At 41.5% G+C, this 18,795-nt stretch overlaps 1 protein-coding gene across 12 annotated transcripts in view; it reads right to left on the reverse strand.

Moving 5' to 3' along the window:
* Positions 1–10,153, reverse strand: part of slc44a5b (solute carrier family 44 member 5b) — a 48,396-nt gene extending 38,243 nt beyond the window's left edge. For 7 of the 12 annotated variants that reach the window (XM_079826678.1, XM_079826663.1, XM_079826675.1 and 4 more), the window contains exon 1: positions 9,938–10,151. In XM_079826678.1, coding sequence (XP_079682804.1) covers positions 9,938–9,974 — 37 coding nt within the window. In that variant the 5' untranslated portion in view covers positions 9,975–10,151. Of the gene's footprint in view, positions 1–9,937 lie in introns of all 12 variants that reach the window. The other 5 variants (XM_079826672.1, XM_079826661.1, XM_079826673.1 and 2 more) reach the window with 2 other exon arrangements.
* Positions 10,154–18,795: the final 8,642 nt, after the last annotated feature.

An 18,795-nucleotide genomic window follows, 5' to 3' on the forward strand; every position in this document is an offset into this window, starting at 1 on the left:
AGGTCTAAATATTTTGTCCAGTGCAGATGTAAATTTTTGGTACCAATTTGGTGGGTAATTAAACACATTATTGCAGAAATTGTTCATCTTTCTTTTGTTTAGACAGAAAGCAGCTACTGTAATACATCTGAGCAGGATTTTATTCCACCTAAAATGGGCCAGGTAAAATGTCTTTCTCTCTAGATATCAGTATGGCTGAAATAACATGCTAACGTTTATTGTTGTAATTAAGCCCCATCAATTAAAATTTTTACTATTTGACCTTTAAGGCTTAATATTGTAAAAATTAAGACATTTTAAGACTTTAAAAACTGCAAGAAAACAGACATGCTTCAGCAAATTAATTCATAAAGTTTAATAATCATTGAAAAATGATTCACTGACTATATGTGATGCCTGGAATTCGGGCTGCTGTCCTTGACAAGATCGTCAATAAAATTGTCGATCTTGAGGTTTCTTAAAAACTTTGCATTGTGTGCCATAATCCTCACAGATATTGTGTGTCTGCGATCTTTCCTGTCAAGGAAAAAGCCGGCGACACAACCTATAAAGTTGATCCTGATTGGTCCTCTTCTGTGCATTCGAAGTGCTGATTGGCTCACGCAGATAGAACCTTATAGAGCCAAGTCAGAGTTCGACTTTGTAGATAGAACCTTTTTGTTTTTCAATAAAAATTCCCAAAATGTACACAACTTTAAAAAAAAACATCACATAATGTAAATAAGTTGTCACAGAATAAGAATATGTGAATAACTCAATTTTGACAAAAACGTCAGATAGAACCTTATAATTCCAAGGGGACGAAATGTGTGCTGTGATAGTCGGTGTTGCCGGTGTTCAGCCACAACACCTATTACACTCTTTTTGTTTTTGCTCTTCCGATGGTTTTAAGCTTTTTCTTTCTGCAAATTGTATAATTGTATACTGAAGTTTCCAACGCAGCTTCTATTTTTCACGAAAGATGGATAAAAAGGCGCACAAGAAACAAAAACCTTGAAAAATCCACGGCAAATCACAGAGATGCCGATTCACACGGGATGGCTAATATTATCACAGAACCACATGTTCGGCAAAATATGGTAGGTCATTTGCGGGGGAATTATTACTTTACAAATTACAGACATACAGCCGATTCGGGATTAAGATCACAGTAGGCCTGTCACGATTGGTCGATACAATCGACTGCATCAATGCTGTTAATTAGTCGACATCAATATTAGTCGACTGGGTAAGTTGGGTACGATATTAAATTGTATTAGTACCGGTAACTTACTTTAAAAATGACAGCACTCTAATAAGAGCAGTATTTCTTAATTTGCGTCGATGTGTGACTGCAGGAGTGAGGACGTGTGTGTGTGTGTGTGAGCTCTGCTTCCACCGTTCACTAAACAATGGAAGCAGAAGAGTCAAATATATAGGCGCAGTTCAGGAAAAAGAATGCAACAGAAAAGTGTGGCGCGGCCGGGACGTGCTCGCGCGCGCAGCCACCTTACACTCAGACAGATTGCGACGCCAGTTTAGCGGATTAATGGGTTTGAATGGTTAAAAATATGTAAAAATGCACGTCCTGGCGCGTATTCGGGTAAACGCAGTCGGATATGTCTTTAGTGAACGTATACAGAGTTGAATGAGAAATCGGGTGTTACAATGAATTTGGTCCGTGCAGTTCTTAAAGGGCCGGACCTAATATTCTGTGTGAAGCAGGGCAGGGCAGGGCAGGAGCATGCCGGCCAAGGGAGTTATGTTTTTTTAACCCTAAAACAATGAATAGTAAGTTCTGTCATATTATTCAATTACTTTTACAGTTTTTTGTCATGGTATCGATTCAGTATCGGTATTGAGGTATTTTAGTCGGTATAAAAAGTATTTGCTGATATTCTGTATTATTTTTTTTTGTTATGTTGGTTTACAAATTTGTACCTTTTTACTCTTTTATTTGTACCTTTTTACTCTTTTAGTTTTACATTTTGTCAAGGGCTTGTTTACATTTATACTTTTTTTATAGTACACTACTGAAGGCCAGCGTTGCAAGTTAAATTAAATGTTTTTAAGTAAAATTGTTGAAAATGATTGTGATAAATTAGTCGATAGATTAATCGATATAAAAATAGTCGTTAGTGGCAGCCCTAGATCACAGACAACCTATTTTATTACAAATTACTAGAGGTCACCGGGTAATACTAATCCCGTGCGAATATGGCTTTACAATAGTGATAAAAAAGACTGGACTGACATGAATGAGTGATTTCCGCCACAGCATTGACAAAAATGTAAAGTCACACATTGTTTTTTTGAAAGGCATTCCAAATCAGCTTGGATCAAGACCCAAAGAACATGCTTTTGTAACTAGTCTTTTATACAGGTGCAGTCTTTCAAATAGGTCCATTACAGGTATAGGTATAAAACCTCCTAGTTATTTATAAAGGCACTGGAAAGGGAGATGACACCCATTATGAGCCATTCATCCCATAGCATGGCGCTTCAGTAGAATTTGTCATTGTTAATGTCCCAGGCACACAGTAGAGAGCTCATTCTGAACTCTATGGTGGACTATGGCATCTGCCACTGAGAGCCGCTTTGTATCACAGGCAGTGAATAACGATAACGAGAGACTATCTGGTCCCACATAAATGCACAGACTGTCCTCTCTATTAGCTACATAATTGCAGGCATCTTTAATGTACCTCTTGTAGTACGGAAACGGCCCTGGTTAGAGTCACAAATGACCTACGGATGACAGCTGATGCAGGTTCACCATCCCTCCTCATTCTCCTCGATCTGTCTGCTGCATTCGATACAGTGGATCATGGTATACTCCTTAACCGGTTGCATCAAACCACTGGACTCACTGGCACTGCTCTTAACTGGTTTAAATCGTACCTCACTAGCAGAACAGAGTACATTTCACTTGGAAGTGCAAGGTCCCGGCAACACACAGTTACCTGCGGGGTTCCTCAGGGGTCAGTCCTTGGCCCCATTCTCTTCATCATTTACATCCTCCCCCTCGGCCATGTCATTAGCCGCTACGGAGTCTCATTTCACTGCTATGCTGATGACACACAACTGTACATGAAATCAGAAACACACAACTCCATTTCAACAACAACATCTCCGTCTTCAACACTCACCGCCTGTCTGGAGGAGATAAGGATGTGGATGAAGCGCAACTTCCTCCAATTAAACAGCTCTAAAACTGAGGCAATTCTTGTTGGCACTCCACATCAAACCCAGTCTTCCTCCATAACTGGTATAACACTCTCTGGTCATGACGTTCCCCTCTCCACAACTGTCACCAATCTTGGTGTAAGATTTGATCCACAACTCAGCTTTGAAGCCCATATCAAAAACCTCTGCAAAACATCTTTCTACCATCTCAGAAACATTGCAAAACTCAGTCCAACGCTATCCTTAGCAGATGCTGAAAAACTGGTCCACGCCTTTGTCTCCTCCAGACTGGATTACTGTAACGCACTTCTCACCGGGATCCCTAACAAAAGCTTGCAGAGACTGCAGTACGTTCAGAATAGTGCTGCTAGGATCCTGATGAGAGTTCGAAAATACGATCACATCACACCCATTCTCCATTCACTTCACTGGCTTCCTGTTACCGCCAGGATTGACTATAAGGTCTCCCTTCTAACCCACCAGTGCATCTATGGAAATGCCCCCCCCTATCTGAAAGAACTACTCACACCTTCAACTACAACTCGATCAACAAATTCAAACCGCCTCCTTCTCCCCAAGACAAAGCTCAGCACTATGGGTGATCGGGCTTTCTGTTCTGCCGCTCCTCGGATTTGGAATGCCCTCCCCGACCATCTGAGGGCACCTCAAACTACTGAGACTTTTAAAAAAGGACTAAAAACATTTCTTTTTAGGAGAACTTATGACTTTTAACCATTCAATCTATTAGTATTTTATCCTTCTTAAATGATCTTAACTGTAGCACTTTGAGATTTGTTCCAAATGTAAAGTGCAGTACAAATAAAATTTATTATTATTATTTTATTATTATTGTAGAAACTTCTGAAGCAGGAATATAATTTGCTTTCGGTCCTTAAGGGAATATCGTCCTGTTGAGGAACTGTTAATAAGATCCTTCCGCATCCAGAGGGAGGCTTTAAAAAAAAAAAACATCTGAACCCAAAGTAATTCAGCTACTCTAGTTCTTGCTAAGAGCTTGAAAGACAAATTTGCTCAATCTTATTTAACCAGAATTATTTGTCAACAACAAAATATTAAGTATAAAGGGTTTATTACAACGGGGCATCCAAACACCAGTAGTACTATATACAACTATGGCGAAGGAGAATTATGATTTTAAGGGTTATATCACCCAAAAATTACAATTCTTTGAGTAATTACTCACCTTTGTGTCGTTCAAAACCCGTAAGACTTTCGTTCATCTTTGGAACACAAATGAAGATATTTTTAATGAAATCTAAGCAAAATTCCTCGATTGACAGCTTCACAACTGACACTTTGATGCTTCAAAAAGTGGTTTGAGTGGTTTAGTCAAACTATTCGTCATATAAAGTGATCGTGTCTCTTCAGAAAATTGACTAAACAACTCAATTCATATGGATTAGTACAATCTCTTTATAAACGTTTTGAAACGTCAAAGTGGTAGTTGTGTAGCTGTCAATGGAGGGACTTAAATCTCTCAAATTTCATTAAAAAGATCTTCATTTGTGTTCCCAAAATGAACGAAAGTCTTATGTGGCGTTCACACCGGACGCGATTCGCGCGAATAATTCGCGCTAATCGCGCGAAGGTGGACGCGTGTACATTTTGAGTTTACTCGCACGAATCGCGCGTGACATTCACTGCACAACAGATGCGAATTCGCGTCATGGGCGGGGCTTCCGCCAGCAGCTCGTCTCGTTGAGAAATGGCTGACATGGGCTGTGTTTACATGTCTTTTTTTTTGTTCATATCTACTGTTAATGTGTGACAAAACGTAGTTTTAAGACTTTTTCAGTCGATAATGTAGTTGTTTAAAGCTCAAATCTGTGGTTTATTTACATAAACAGTGCCTATTTGAACATTTTATCTGCCGTTGTCGGAGCTGTGAGCTCCAGCGGACAGCGCGCTCACCGCACGTGAAAGCCGGCGAGGGCAACCTTTCCTCGGCCAGTCCTTCTGCCGTCTACCGCTGGCTCTGATGTCTCTGTGGTGTGTCTCGAGCTATAATTCGTCTTGTAACGGCCGATCTTTGGTCTCATGGATCTATAATTTGTTCCCTGGCAAATCGTTTAGGCTGAGGGCAAAGATAAGTTTCATTACTTTATATTTTTAGGCTATAACTGTGCGTTGCAGTTGTAACGTTAGCCTACTAGCACTGACTTTGAATGTTTGACTGCATTGTTTGTTTTATTTCATGTATAGCTTGTTATACATTACTTATCCTTTTGTATTCTTGGTCATACATAAACTTGCATTTAACAAAAAGAGACTGGGTTGTGTTTCATGTCATTTAATGTTATCACAGTGATAATCATATTGTCTGAACCAGATATTAATATACAGATTTTCTCCTCATTGTTGTCAATACTAGAGCAAGCTCCTGATTGGTTAACGCGGCGCGAAATATCCGCCAAAGTTCAGATTTTTCAACTTGAGCGTTTCGCGCGAATCGCGCGTTCAAAACGCTCAATTCGCGTCCTTCGCGCCGCCTCAATCGCGCGAATCGCGCGAATCTCGCCGCCTCATTCGCGCGAATCGCGCCGCAGAATGCCATTTCGCGTCTCTGCATTGACTTAACATGTAAATCACTCGCGCGAATCGCGTCCGGTGTGAACGCACCATAACAGGTTTAGAACAACATGAGGGTGAGTAATTAATGACAGAATTTTCATTTTTGGGTGAATTATCCCTTTAAATGTCAGTCTTTTCCTCACAAAGACATTGTATGACTTCAGAAGACTTGAAAAATAGTCCATAACAAGTCATATGGATGGACAACTTTTTTGATACCTTTATGGTAAATATTTTGTCCATGACAACTACTTTCACATACTTAATAACTGTATTTCAGAGAAGAAAGAAAGTCATACAGGTTTGGAACGACATGAGTTTGAGTAAATAATGACAGAATTTTTGGGTGAACCATTCCTTTAAGATAATACTGGCACATTGTTGCTGTCTGTAAAAAAAAAATAGGGACCTATGTCCAGAAGGAATTTTCCGTATTTATTTTTCACAGGTGTTTTATCAATCTTTTGAATTACACATTGCATTGAGTTGTATTTTTAAAGTTAAAGGAAATGTTTTCTAACGGTGTAGAGAGTCTATGTGTCTCTATTTCATGTTTTTTTCTCTCATCGAACAGTTCTGGATTGCAGTTGGAGATGATCAATCAGACAGAACAGCTGACCCGAACATAGGTCAACCAAAGCTCCACCCATATTCAAATGCTCCACTGCCCCAGACATTTGAAACCACACAGTTCAACTTTAGATTAACTGCAATTATAGACCACTGCCTTTGGAAATCATATCAGTTACATGACTCCCACTGTCGTGATAACAACCACACAAGAACCAAAAAAACATGCATACCAGAATCTCTTTCAAAATTTGGAAATTAACCAGATGCCAGATTGAGGCACTGACAAAAAACACAAGCTGCCTTAAAACAACCATATGCCTCCACATCATATCTGATATTTTTTTCCCCTTGATTTGGATATCTCTCCACAGACTATTTCCCAATTCTAGCTGACAACAGTGATTGATAAGTGGCTCGTGGGAACTTAACAATACATGAGGCAAAGGCCAAAGAGCTTGACCCTGTCCAAGTGAGTCAAAGAAACAGCTGCTCCCTGCACAATTTACGTGACAAAGAAAACTTCGTTCTTTGACACTTCGACAGCACTGCCATGGCGAGGCATCTAGGCTTTAAAAATAGAGTTTCAGATGCAGTATATCACATGATAATAATTACAACTCTATTTGGATGGTTATGCTCAATGGCTGTGGGTGTGTAGGCGTACCAGATGCATCCCTTTGGCATGATTATGCGTTATAATTAGATAGATTGCATCTGAAAAATATTTAGCGCAGTAGTGTTAAATGGCTAGGGGGGCTATAAGTGCTCTGCTCAAGCTCATGGGGGATTGCGAACGATTGGCTTCCAGAACAATGTTAAAGGTCTCTGATGACTATGGAGGAATGTGAAGTAAATCTAGACTACATTCTCAAAGAGTTTACATTTATCTGAATGTGGTTTTTGGACTGCTGCCACTTCGGTTGTTTTGTTCATCTGTTTTTCTCTGTCTCGTTATTAACACATTCATGAGTGTATGACACATTTTTGGATTTAGCCAAAAAAAATTAACATGCCGACTACAAACAGCGTTTCCAGCTATTTTTCATACAAAGTTAATGGCAAGAAGGTACAATATCATTAGGATCACTTGCAGAACTTTTTTTTTCAGCTCATGAAGGATAAAAAAAATGAAAGGCAATCAGAATACAGCCAACTTTAAAGAGCTTGAGCTTTTAAAGCAGCGGAGCAACTTGTCATGTGATGGCAACACGGTGGCGGTCATTAGGGGGGCGACCCACTCCATGTAGAATAAAACAGTTGTATAAAGGGCTGTTGACACCAAGGACGATAACTATAACTATAACATTTTAATAACTATTCTAATAGGGAAGTCCATGCCACAGCTATAATGATTAAGAGACAGAGGATATAATTGGAATCACTTTCAGAACGATTTTTACGATAAAAATATTGACAGCTAATCAGAATCCAACCCCCTTTTAAAATGGCAGGTGACACATCGTGCGTTTACAACAAACATAACTTCATCGTCTGTTGGGGTGTATGCTAAAATATTCACCGTAGGGGTGTAACGGTACACGTATTCGTACCGAACCGTTTCGGTACAGGGCTTCCGGTACGAATGCAATCTTTAACAGTTAACAGTAGTTCCCACACAAACATATTAAGTATTCTGTCCATTTTATCATGAAATTCAACCTATAAATGCCATTTTTACGCTCAGTTCAAGCGGCAGTGCGGCGCGCAAGTGAATGCGATCATCTCTTCCTAGTCAAATAATAAACATGAATCTACATCTGATTCTGAAGGTATGTTGAGGATACATTACAACTGAAATGTATCATATGTCGTGTAATCCCTAAATAAGTGTTTCAACGGAGGAAAGACGTCAATAAAACAGCTTGTAAACAATGTCACGTAACATTTACCTCAGAAGTCATTCAGTGTCCACAGCTGCTAGTTCACTAGAGAAATTAACTCTTTCACTAAATATATGCACTATATTAGCCTATATTATATTATTCATTATATTCTACTTAACCCGTTAGTGATGTCTTAATTGCTAACTGGCAAGCAGCATTATCAGCTCATTTTCTTCTTTGTCTACTTACTACTTCTTCTTCGTATAAATGTGAGCTCGGCAAGACCATTCTGTCCTTGAGCGCCACCAAGTCGTGTTTTACTGTCACTTCAGCAGCTCCAGGCACATGAACAAAAGCGCTGATCTCATTGGTCGGCCAGTTTTTAACGCGCCGCGTCAAAATAAAAAAACGAACCCGAGGCGTTTTTTTAAAAATGACGCTTTTACGCCTGGCGTTTTACGCGTCGGTGTGCACACTCACATTGGCGCCCATTGTTTAGTCACAAGGCTTTAAATGTCAGCGATAAACGTGCGCGAAAATCGTCCCGGTGTGAACAGGCCTTTAGGCTAATGCAAAAACTGGCTAATGTTAAGTTTACATATTTGAGTGTCAATTATTATATCTAAAAAGAAATACTAAATTTAGGCTAATTTGGGCTTTGTTAGTAATGTGCAAGTAAGGGCTCTCTATATAGGTTACACTTTACAGCATTAGCAGAGATAAAAAATTAATTAAAAAAATTATCTTTAAGAAACTTTTAGTTATAATTGAATTCATTTTAGGATAGACACATTTTTTTCAGTAAACCAAAAAGCTATTTTATATTTAGTTTTCTCTTCCCTGACCGAACCCGTACCGAACCGTCAGTTTTGTGTAAGGTTACACCCCTAATTTACCGTTATAATTATCATCATTTGATCATATTTCTAAAAAGTGCCATTCATTTGTTTATGTGATCAACTCACATACATTTGCAAAATTGGCTACATCTTTAAAAACTCTAAACACGTCAACTTTAGTAAATAGCAAACAAGTTATTTTAAGGTCTATCCACTTTGTTTTGGTTCCTTGCCACTGTCGCCTTTGGCTTGGCTTGCTCAGTTGGGGACATTACATTTTCATCTAAATATCCAAATAAATTAAATTACTAAACTAAATTAAATACATCAACTAAATTACTGATCTGCCCACATTGTCACTGTATGATAATTGAAATGAGCTAGATGACATCACCGTTTTCTCCAGAGCGGCTGTACAGCCGAATCAAATATTCTGTTGCATTATTTTCCTGTTTAACACAATTTGAAACAATCTGCATTGTAAAAAGCTATATAAATAAAGTTGACTTAGTTGTGTAGCCTACTATAAGAGTACCGTAATATGAGTACTTACACAGCACAGAGACACAAAACCTTCTCAATATGGCAAAACCTGCGGAGTAAACACCATATGTTTTCTATTACTCCAAGTCTTGCTCTTATTGGTTACTTTCCCTTTAACTTCTATGGCATAAAAATCATTTGCGAATTCAGAATTCGAATCTGCGTTTTGTCTGCACGTCCCAGTTTTGCAACAACAAAGTAACTCAGATCTGAACGAAAACATATCAGTTGAGCTTTTGTTCTGCATGGATGTTCTTAAAATATTAACTGCGAGAGAAAACATCCAAAGCACTTAAAATAAAGATTCGGGTTGACACCAGCATCGCTAGGTCAGTTCCCTTTGTCACTGGTCTCACTGCAAAAACTTGATTTAAAGCGCTTCACAAACTGCTGCTCTCTTACCATAGTATGAAGGAGGAATTGCACTTTTCCTTGCCATTGCACCTCCGACGAGCAGTCCTCGCGTGTCTTTTGTTTATGTGATTGCATATGAAGCTGTGGACGTGAATAGCGTCTCTAGCACTCGTCCGTCCACATATACAACCGTAATCTGTGATTTGCTGGGCCACGCAACGCCGCGTCACTGTGTTTACAGCGCCATCAGCAGTGAGACACTGCGCACGCAGAAGGCGGTCTATTGTATGAGTGACATCTCAATTGACCAATCGCTGAGTGTCATTGTCTCCCCAAAGCCAATCCGACCTCAGGAGGCGGGACATATCGTAATACTGGTGGGAAAATAAGAGACATCTCTCAGGCAAGCACAGGAAAACACTTCAGCAAATACATGAGAGAAGTAAATCATCTGAAAACAATGTGCCAGTGTTTTGAAATTCCCCTGTGCTGCTCCACACAACAAGAAAGTATTCTGTGAGGATTTATGTACAGTATGGCCTTGTGGCAACCACTTTGATTGGCGACAATGTAAGTTAAATACGTTAGATATATAAATCATGTAACGTTAGTAACAAAGGTTAAAGGTTTTTTGGTTTGCTTGCATTGTGCCGTCCTAAACGAAAACTACTTTTATTTAAATGGTTAGGTCACCCAAAAACTCTGTCGTTTTTTTTATATATATATTGGTTAACATGAACTAACCATGAACAACACCTCTGTTCAGCATTAGTTAATCTTTGTTAACATTAGTTAATAAAAATACAGCTGTTCATGGTTTGTTCATGTTAATTTACAGTGCATTAACTAATGTTAACAAGATTTTAATAACGCATTAGTAAAAGTCCAAATTAACATTAACAAAGATAAATAATTGCTTTATAAGTGCAGTTTAGTATTAGTTTATATTAACTAATGTAGTTAACGAATGTTAACTAATGAACCTTATTGTAAAGTGTTACCGATCTTTTTGATAAAATCCGAGAGCTCTTTCAAGGATCAGATAGGTAGTAAAGATATGGTTAAAATCGTCCATGTGACTACAGTGGTTCAACCTTAATTTTTAATCATAGTGTAAACAACTGATACTGTTCACATGAGCACCACAATGCATTCGCACAAGTCGTTCTGCTGTAGAACTGGGAAGGCTGCACTGTTTACACTGCGTCAACAGCGTAGACTAGGGCTGTCCTAGACTGTCCGAAACCAAAGTGGACTTTATTGAGTGTACCCATTCAATCCCACATTGCACCGCAACAACGTGTACAGCCGATGTACGCTTAACGGCTGTCTGAATTCACTCACTTGTTTTCATTCACTCCTTCAAGTGAACTATATTAGTGGACTAATGTAGGGAATAGTGATTGAGGGTTTAGGGCGCGATTTCGGATTCAGCCTAGAAGAAATTGTTGAATGAATTTGTTTTTTTTGTTAGTTTTTTTGTGCACCAAAAGTATTCTCGTCGCCAGTCCTGCTGCTGTGGCTGTCTTGATGCCCTAAGCGTAATTACTTTATGCCCGCAGTGGTGGTGTTCGTTACTTTGTAGAGCTGGGGTAGAGCTGCTGCACTGTTCGTCGCTTCATAAAATTAAGGTTGAACCACTTTAATAATCACATGGACTATTATAACGATGTCTTTACTACCTTTCCTGACCTTGAAAGTGGTAAGTAAATAGCAGTCTATGGAGGGGTCAGAGAGCTCTCAGATTTCATCAAAAATATCTTTATTGTGTTCCGAAGATGAATGAAGGTAGCCTAGACGCACCCTAGCGGCAGCAAATCTATTTTGCAGCCAGGGTAGTCTAGCAACTCTCCGTTGGCTTGCGAGCTGGAAAAACCAAACTCTGGTCAGGCCAATCACAACGTGTATAGAGTCGGTGGGCGGGCTTAACATAATGACGGCAGAGTTGCAGCTGTTCCGCGTGCTACTTGTAAACAAAGAAGCTGGCGAACAGCGGCCTTTCGAATCGGCTTTAGTCGCGACTCTGGAAGACTTGGAGTTAAGCTTTTCTTTGAGAAAAGAACAAAGAACGGCACTGAAGTCATTCTTGAGAAAGGAAGATGCATTCTGAGTTTTGCCTACCGGATACGGCGAAAGTTTAATCTATCAACTAGCTACGCTTCACCTTCTTCGTTGCTCTGGTTGGTTAAAGCTCTATCCTATTGCGTGCAGAGGGAATTTGAAAGACAACCGTTTATCCCGCCCCTCGGATTGAGCCCTGCCAATGGTGTGTTCCCAGACCCAACATCTTGATGTGGGTCTGGCTTGTCAGGCTAGAACGAAGGTCTTACAGGTTTGGAAAGACATGAGGGTGAGTATTTTAATTACGTTTTTTTTTTTTTTTTGGGTGACCTAAACCTTTAAGAACCAAAATATATGTAGACAAACGACTAACTTTATTTGACTATATTAAGGTATAGGCCTGTATAATTTTAACATATCAAATCTTTCAAAAATGAAATAAAATGGAAAAAATTCAAATCAATTACAAGCTGTGGAAATGCATGTTATTAAATTACTGTGGTGTGGCTGCCAACGTTTGCATTTCACCACCTGATGGCAGTAATGTGTTGTGATAGATGCCAATGGAAATTGATGAAAATGCCTATGCAGCGCAGCCCTTAGGATAGAAAACCCCTGGTTTAGACAACCTGAAAGTTCAAAATGTGATTTGTTGCATATACAGTAATGCAGTGAAATGTGAAAAACAAGCCTAACACAATAAGCTGTCTGCTTTTTAATTATAGCTCCTGCTACCTACATTTACTTTCTACATTTACTTTAGGCCATTCAATCAAAAATCTATTAAGACTCCAGTAACTGCAGGTCAAAATGATTAAGGTGTAAGGACTGATAGGAACAAAGGAAGTATAAAGGATATTGTCTCTAATTGAATTTAAATCTTTAATAAAACTTTTCATGCCTTTTTTGTGTGTCTAATGGGTCTGACAGGTAGATTTATAATATACATGTCATCAGGGTAAAGATTACATACGAAGAAATCACATTATTTATTAAATTAATTGCACAATGAGTTTTCTTATTTCAAATGGTCAGTTTAACAAAAAATAATTAGGATGATGAAGGTACTGCCTGAATTATTTTATGCATTGCTGAGTGAATTGTATTTGAATAATGATGGCTTTGCATCATATATTATAGGCCAACTTGTAAGCTGCTTAGAATGAGCTGCACTAATATGTGTGAAGAACAACAAGTTGATGCTGCTGTAACAGATATAGAAATGTATAAATGTGTGCATTGTTTAGTAGAATTCACACAAAATTGTTAATTTACATATACCTGTTACGGTTACGTGCTGGCAATGAGCTCACGGAGACGAGGAGAACAGGAAACAGGAACTTTTAATAACAAAACCAGGAACACACTAGACACATCAAACATTAACGAGAACCGACAAACACTGGGGCAAACTGAGGGTTTACATACACAGAGCAAATGAGGATAACGAGGTGCAGGTGATGGACGAGACACAGGTGACAGACATGACTAATTAACCAAACTGGGGAGAAACAGAATCTTAATCAAAACACAAGACAGGGCATACATGTAACATAACGCCCCCTCCCGGAAAGGCGCGTCCTCGCGCCGTAAAGGGAACATCTGAGGAGGGAGGGTGGGGGCTCAGGAGGAGGACGAGGAAACAAACAGGAAATAACAGAAAGTCCAAAACAAGGAAAACAGAGTCCAAGGGAACAAAAAACAGTCCATGGGGGCGAGGAAGGAGGGAGGAGCCAGTGGGGAGCCAGGAGCAGGAGAAGCCAGGTGGTGTGCCAGAAACCAGCCAGGACGAGGCCCCAGGGCGGAGTCGATGGTGGGAGGAGCCATGGAGGAGACGACTGGGAGGTAGACGACACCCTGGGGATGACCAACGGAGAAAAAGCCAGAGATGGAGCCGACGAGCCGATAAGCCCCCGCGAAGCTGATGGTCCAGGAGACCGAGGTGGCACCGCAGCGACGAGCACCCGAGGTGGAACCGGGAAACCAGAGGACAGCGGCTGAACTGGTGGGACCGAGGACAAAGGCGGAGCTGAAGGGAAGGCGGAGCCAGACAAGCCGCAGGTGAAGGCAGGTCGTCGACTGACCAAGGCGGAGCCGGAGAGACGAGGGAGCCCGGAGAAGCCGTATGGCCGATGGTGTCCGGTGGAGCCGAGGGAGGGAGGAGCCAGGGAGGCGCTGAAGTGTCGACGGGCCGAGGCAGAGCAGGGGGCACGGAGGCTGGAGGCGGAGTCAGGGGAACCTCAGTGCTGGACAGAGCTGGTGGCCTGAAGACACTAGGCGTGTCCACACAGCGTGTGGGTGGAGCAGAGGGTCAGAAGGGCAGCAGGGAAGGGCGCACTGAGGAATGGACCAACTGAGGAGGTGGGAGAGGGAGGCTGGGTGGGAATTCCTGAAACTCTGGGGATACTGGGGACGCTGGAGACTTGGAAAAAACAGGGGGTACAGGAAAAACCTCTCCATAAAAGTCCATCAGGTCCACCTCAAAAACTGTCCTCAGCTCCTCCATGTAGCTGCCAGCGGCTTCCTTCAACTTATCCACTGCGGCGGTGTTGTGGGCGGGGCTTTCCTCCCAGCCCTCGAACTCCACAATAACTCCCTCCGTGATGTACGGCGTTGCCGGCTCACGCACCTGGTCAGACCTTGTTGGTGGTCCGGGCTCCGCGGCAATGACACACTCCGTCCTTGTCCTCGGTACGGGCTCGTCACTTGCGGGTGGCCGGTCCCCATGGTCTGCGGGGGGCTCGTGCAACTTCTCCGTTGCATCACTCGCTGGTGGTGGTAGGCTGGTCTCTGGCAGTGGTGGAGTGGGACTGGTACCGCTGTCCTCCACAGCGGGGCCAATGGTGAATGGCGAGTTGTTGGATACCAGTACCCACTCCACGAATGCGGCGAAGTCTTCCGTTGGACCGCCCGCTGGAACACGTGCCTTTGACCGCTCGCTCAGGTTGGCGTGGTAGAATACACAGAGCGAGCGGTCCGGGAAACGGGTAAGGCACGCGAGCTGTAGGAAGTCCCGGGTGTGTGCTTCCAGCGGGCGGTCTCCCTGCTCCAGGCAGAGAAGCTGAACTTCAGGAAGGGCCATGGGGAAGACGAGGAAAACAAAAAACAAAAGAAGACGCCGCAAAAAAAAAAACTGTTTCGGTCGGTTCTTCTGTTACGGTTACGTGCTGGCAATGAGCTCACGGAGACGAGGAGAACAGGAAACAGGAACTTTTAATAACAAAACTCAGGAACACACTAGACACGTCAAACATTAACGAGAACCGACAAACACTGGGGCAAACTGAGGGTTTACATACACAGAGCAAATGAGGATAACGAGGTGCAGGTGATGGACGAGACACAGGTGACAGACATGACTAATTAACCAAACTGGGGAGAAACAGAATCTTAATCAAAACACAAGACAGGGCATACATGTAACAATACCTGATGTGGCTGCCGGATCGAAATGAGTCTTTTCCCCTTTTGTTGTGATGTCACGAATCAACATAACTTCCTGTTCTGTCTCCTCCTCTTCCCTTTCGCATTGTAACTGAATGGGAGAGGTAGGTTTCTTTTGACTTCCTGATAATCTTATTTAATCTTAGAAATCTTTATATATTGGAAATATTGCTTTTATGTCTATATTTTCAATCCAATTCATGTGTATAATATTATTTTAAAGTTAAGGACTCTCTAAACTGCTGGTTCCACATCACGTTTGCCGTCACGAACCACCATGGTGTCGTGACCCAGATGGGAGTGAGGTTTAGGGGGTGTAATGCACATAGGCCAGTAAGAGCTGTGCATGTAAACCTCACTCCCCTGATCTTAACAGACGCTCTAGCGACTGATGCTAGAGGCTGCTGAAGTTTAGCGTTCCTTGTTAGAGTGCCCGCCTCCCACACTAGAGACTCTAAGCAATTCAAGTAGGACCAGTTACATTTGGTGTCATTGACCCAGATGGGATTGAGGTTTAGTGGGGTGCAGACTGATCTCATGCAATGGCGTATGTATGACACGCCAATTCGTATGCCATTTTGGCGCGCTATCAAGACGCATAATCGCTTTTTAGCATGTTTATCAACGCCGTTTCATTCTATCCCCCTACACTGCCCCTACCCCTAAACCTACCCATCACAAGAAACATTCTGCATTTTTAGATAAACATAATTTAGTTTGTTTATAAATCCATTTACATTCACGCGGAATCACACGGCGTAGACATTCACGTGGAATCACACGGCGTAGACATTCACGCGGAATCACACGGCGTAGACATACACGCGGAATCACACGGCGTAGACATACACGCGGAGATTATGGTTTGTTTTGGAGTACACATACATGTGGAATCACACAACGTAGACATACACGCAGATAGCTCAAAATGCGTACAGATAACACGCCCTTTGGCTTTAGAAAGTGGCGTGTATGTTTACGCAAAGTCATTATGTCATGTTGCAGGGTGAGTGTAACGTAGGCCACTAAAAGCTGTGCGTGTAAATCTCACTCCCCTGGCCACAAGAGGCATTCTAGCGACTGTCACTTTAGCATCCTTGTTAGCACACCTGTCTCCCACACTGGAGACACCACTTAGAATCCCGCTCGGAGTGGATCGAGTAGGACCAGTTACATTTGGTGCTGTTGACCTGGATGGGAGTGAGGTTTAGGGGGGTGAGTGTTACGGACGTATGCCAGGAAGAGCTGTGCATGTAAACCTCCCTCCCCTGGCCTCAAGAGACGCTCTAGCGACTTATTCTACTGGCTGCAGTCTTTAGCGTCCTTGTTAGCACACCCGCCTCCCATGCTAAAGAACCCGGTTCAAATCCATCTAAGAGTGGGACGAATAGGCATTGCACTGTGTTTTGATATTAAATGACTTGTGGTGTACACTCACCTGCCACTTTATTAGGTACACCTTGGTAGTAGCGGGTTGGACCCCCTTTGCCTTCAGAAGTGTCTTAAAGAATTAGTTCACTCTAAAATGCAAATTACCCCATGATTTACTCACCCCCAAGCCATCCTAGGTGAATATGACTTTCTTCTTATGAACACAATCAGAGTTATATTATAATGTTGGGGTAACAGTTTAGGACCCAGGACCAGTAGTGAAAAATGAAGACCAAGAGTCAGGAGTGTAATTAGTTGAAGAAAAATTTACTGAAGTATAGTTTGCAGTTTCATCAGCAGAAGCCAGCTTCAAGTCTCACAAGGAGTTTGTAGGCTGCGCTCCCTACCAGCCTATCGTACATACAATTTCTCAACAGTTACACTGTTTTCAAGGTCTAGCCACATCATTACTGCAAGGTGGATGATTCTGATTGGCTCCGAGAAAATGAACAGTCATGGTAAATTTCCACACATTGTCAGTTAATCAGATTCACGTGTACATATCACTTGTTGACGCTTTCACCCCGGAATTAGGCACGTAGACCTTACAGATTCTGGAGCAGGCGCCAGCTTGCCACCCATCCCTTAGGATGCCAGTAATCCACCTCCAATTCTGCTTGTCCTAACCAGAAAAAGTTTTCCAAAACAACTTTCTCTCAGTGAGAGGTACAGACAATAGTACAGGCCATATTCACACAGTTCTTTAGTGTTTCAGTAAAAGGACATATGAAAGGATTAAAATATAATATAGAAATGAAAGACCGATCCATATTTCATCTCTGGAAGCCGGGCTAAGTGAGCAAGCACTGTTACTGCACTCCCGTCCGGTTAGGGGTGTGTGATGCCTCCAAAATCCAAACACACGACTGAAATCAAGTGTTTAGTGACACATCACTCATCCCTAGGACAGACCCTCAGTCACCACTCAGAGACCAAATACAAACTTTAGAAAATATAAAGGAAGTAACAATCATTGGTCCTATTGATTAAGCAAAATCATAACTGGAAAGAATCATTAAAAAAAATCATATTAATATAGAAAGATAAATATTGATTAAGGCTTTGATTAGGAATTTATTTAGGATATATACAATTATATAGACTGGGTAAACCCAGCCTGATCTGCCGGCGATTTGATTTCTCTCTGCAACTCAGTCTGAAAACCTGTACATTCATTTCTACTGCTTCTGTTACACTTTTGCGGGAACCAATCACAGACTGGCTTATCCACCTGGTGCTTTTGGCAGGTTTAACACGATGACAGATAGAGAAGCGATGGGTGGTTGCCCGTTGATCACGCCTCTTTTGGTCTGATTGGTTGAAGGACTATCCAATTGCATACGGAGTCATTTAATTTATGCTCTTTTATCACTCCTCTTGTTCAGTTCAAAATACATAGCAGATTCCCCAGACCAATATTCAATCTTAAATTGAGCTTGGTCGGGTGATAGCCAGACAAACAATTATATTTCAGAATATTTCAATAAATATCCTGGCTCTTCCTAGCTCTATAATGGCAGTAAACGGGGCCCACGAGTTTGAAGCTCAGAAAAGTGCGTCCATCCATCATAAATGTACTCCACACGGCTCCGGGGGTTAATAAAGCCCTTCTGAAGCAAAGCGATGTGTTTGTGTAAGAAAAATATCCATATTCAAAACTTTATAAAGTAAAATATCTTGCTTCCACCAGACCACTTTTCGTATTCAACTTACGGAAAAAGTATAACTGGCACGACGTATGACGTTGGACGTATTGTAAGCATTTTGAACTGCAAGAGGCGTTACACTTTCTATGCACATTGAAGGCGGTCTGACAGAAGCTAGATATTTTACTTTATAAAGTTTTAAATATGGATATTTTTCTTACAAAACTCGATCGATTCGCTTCAGAAGGCCTTTATTAACCCCCTGGAGCCGTATGGATTACTTTTATAATGGATGGATGCACTTTTTTGAGCTTCAAACTTTGG

Source organism: Gobio gobio (assembly GCF_949357685.1).
Source record: "Gobio gobio genome assembly, chromosome: 10".
Classification (NCBI taxonomy): domain Eukaryota; kingdom Metazoa; phylum Chordata; class Actinopteri; order Cypriniformes; family Gobionidae; genus Gobio; species Gobio gobio.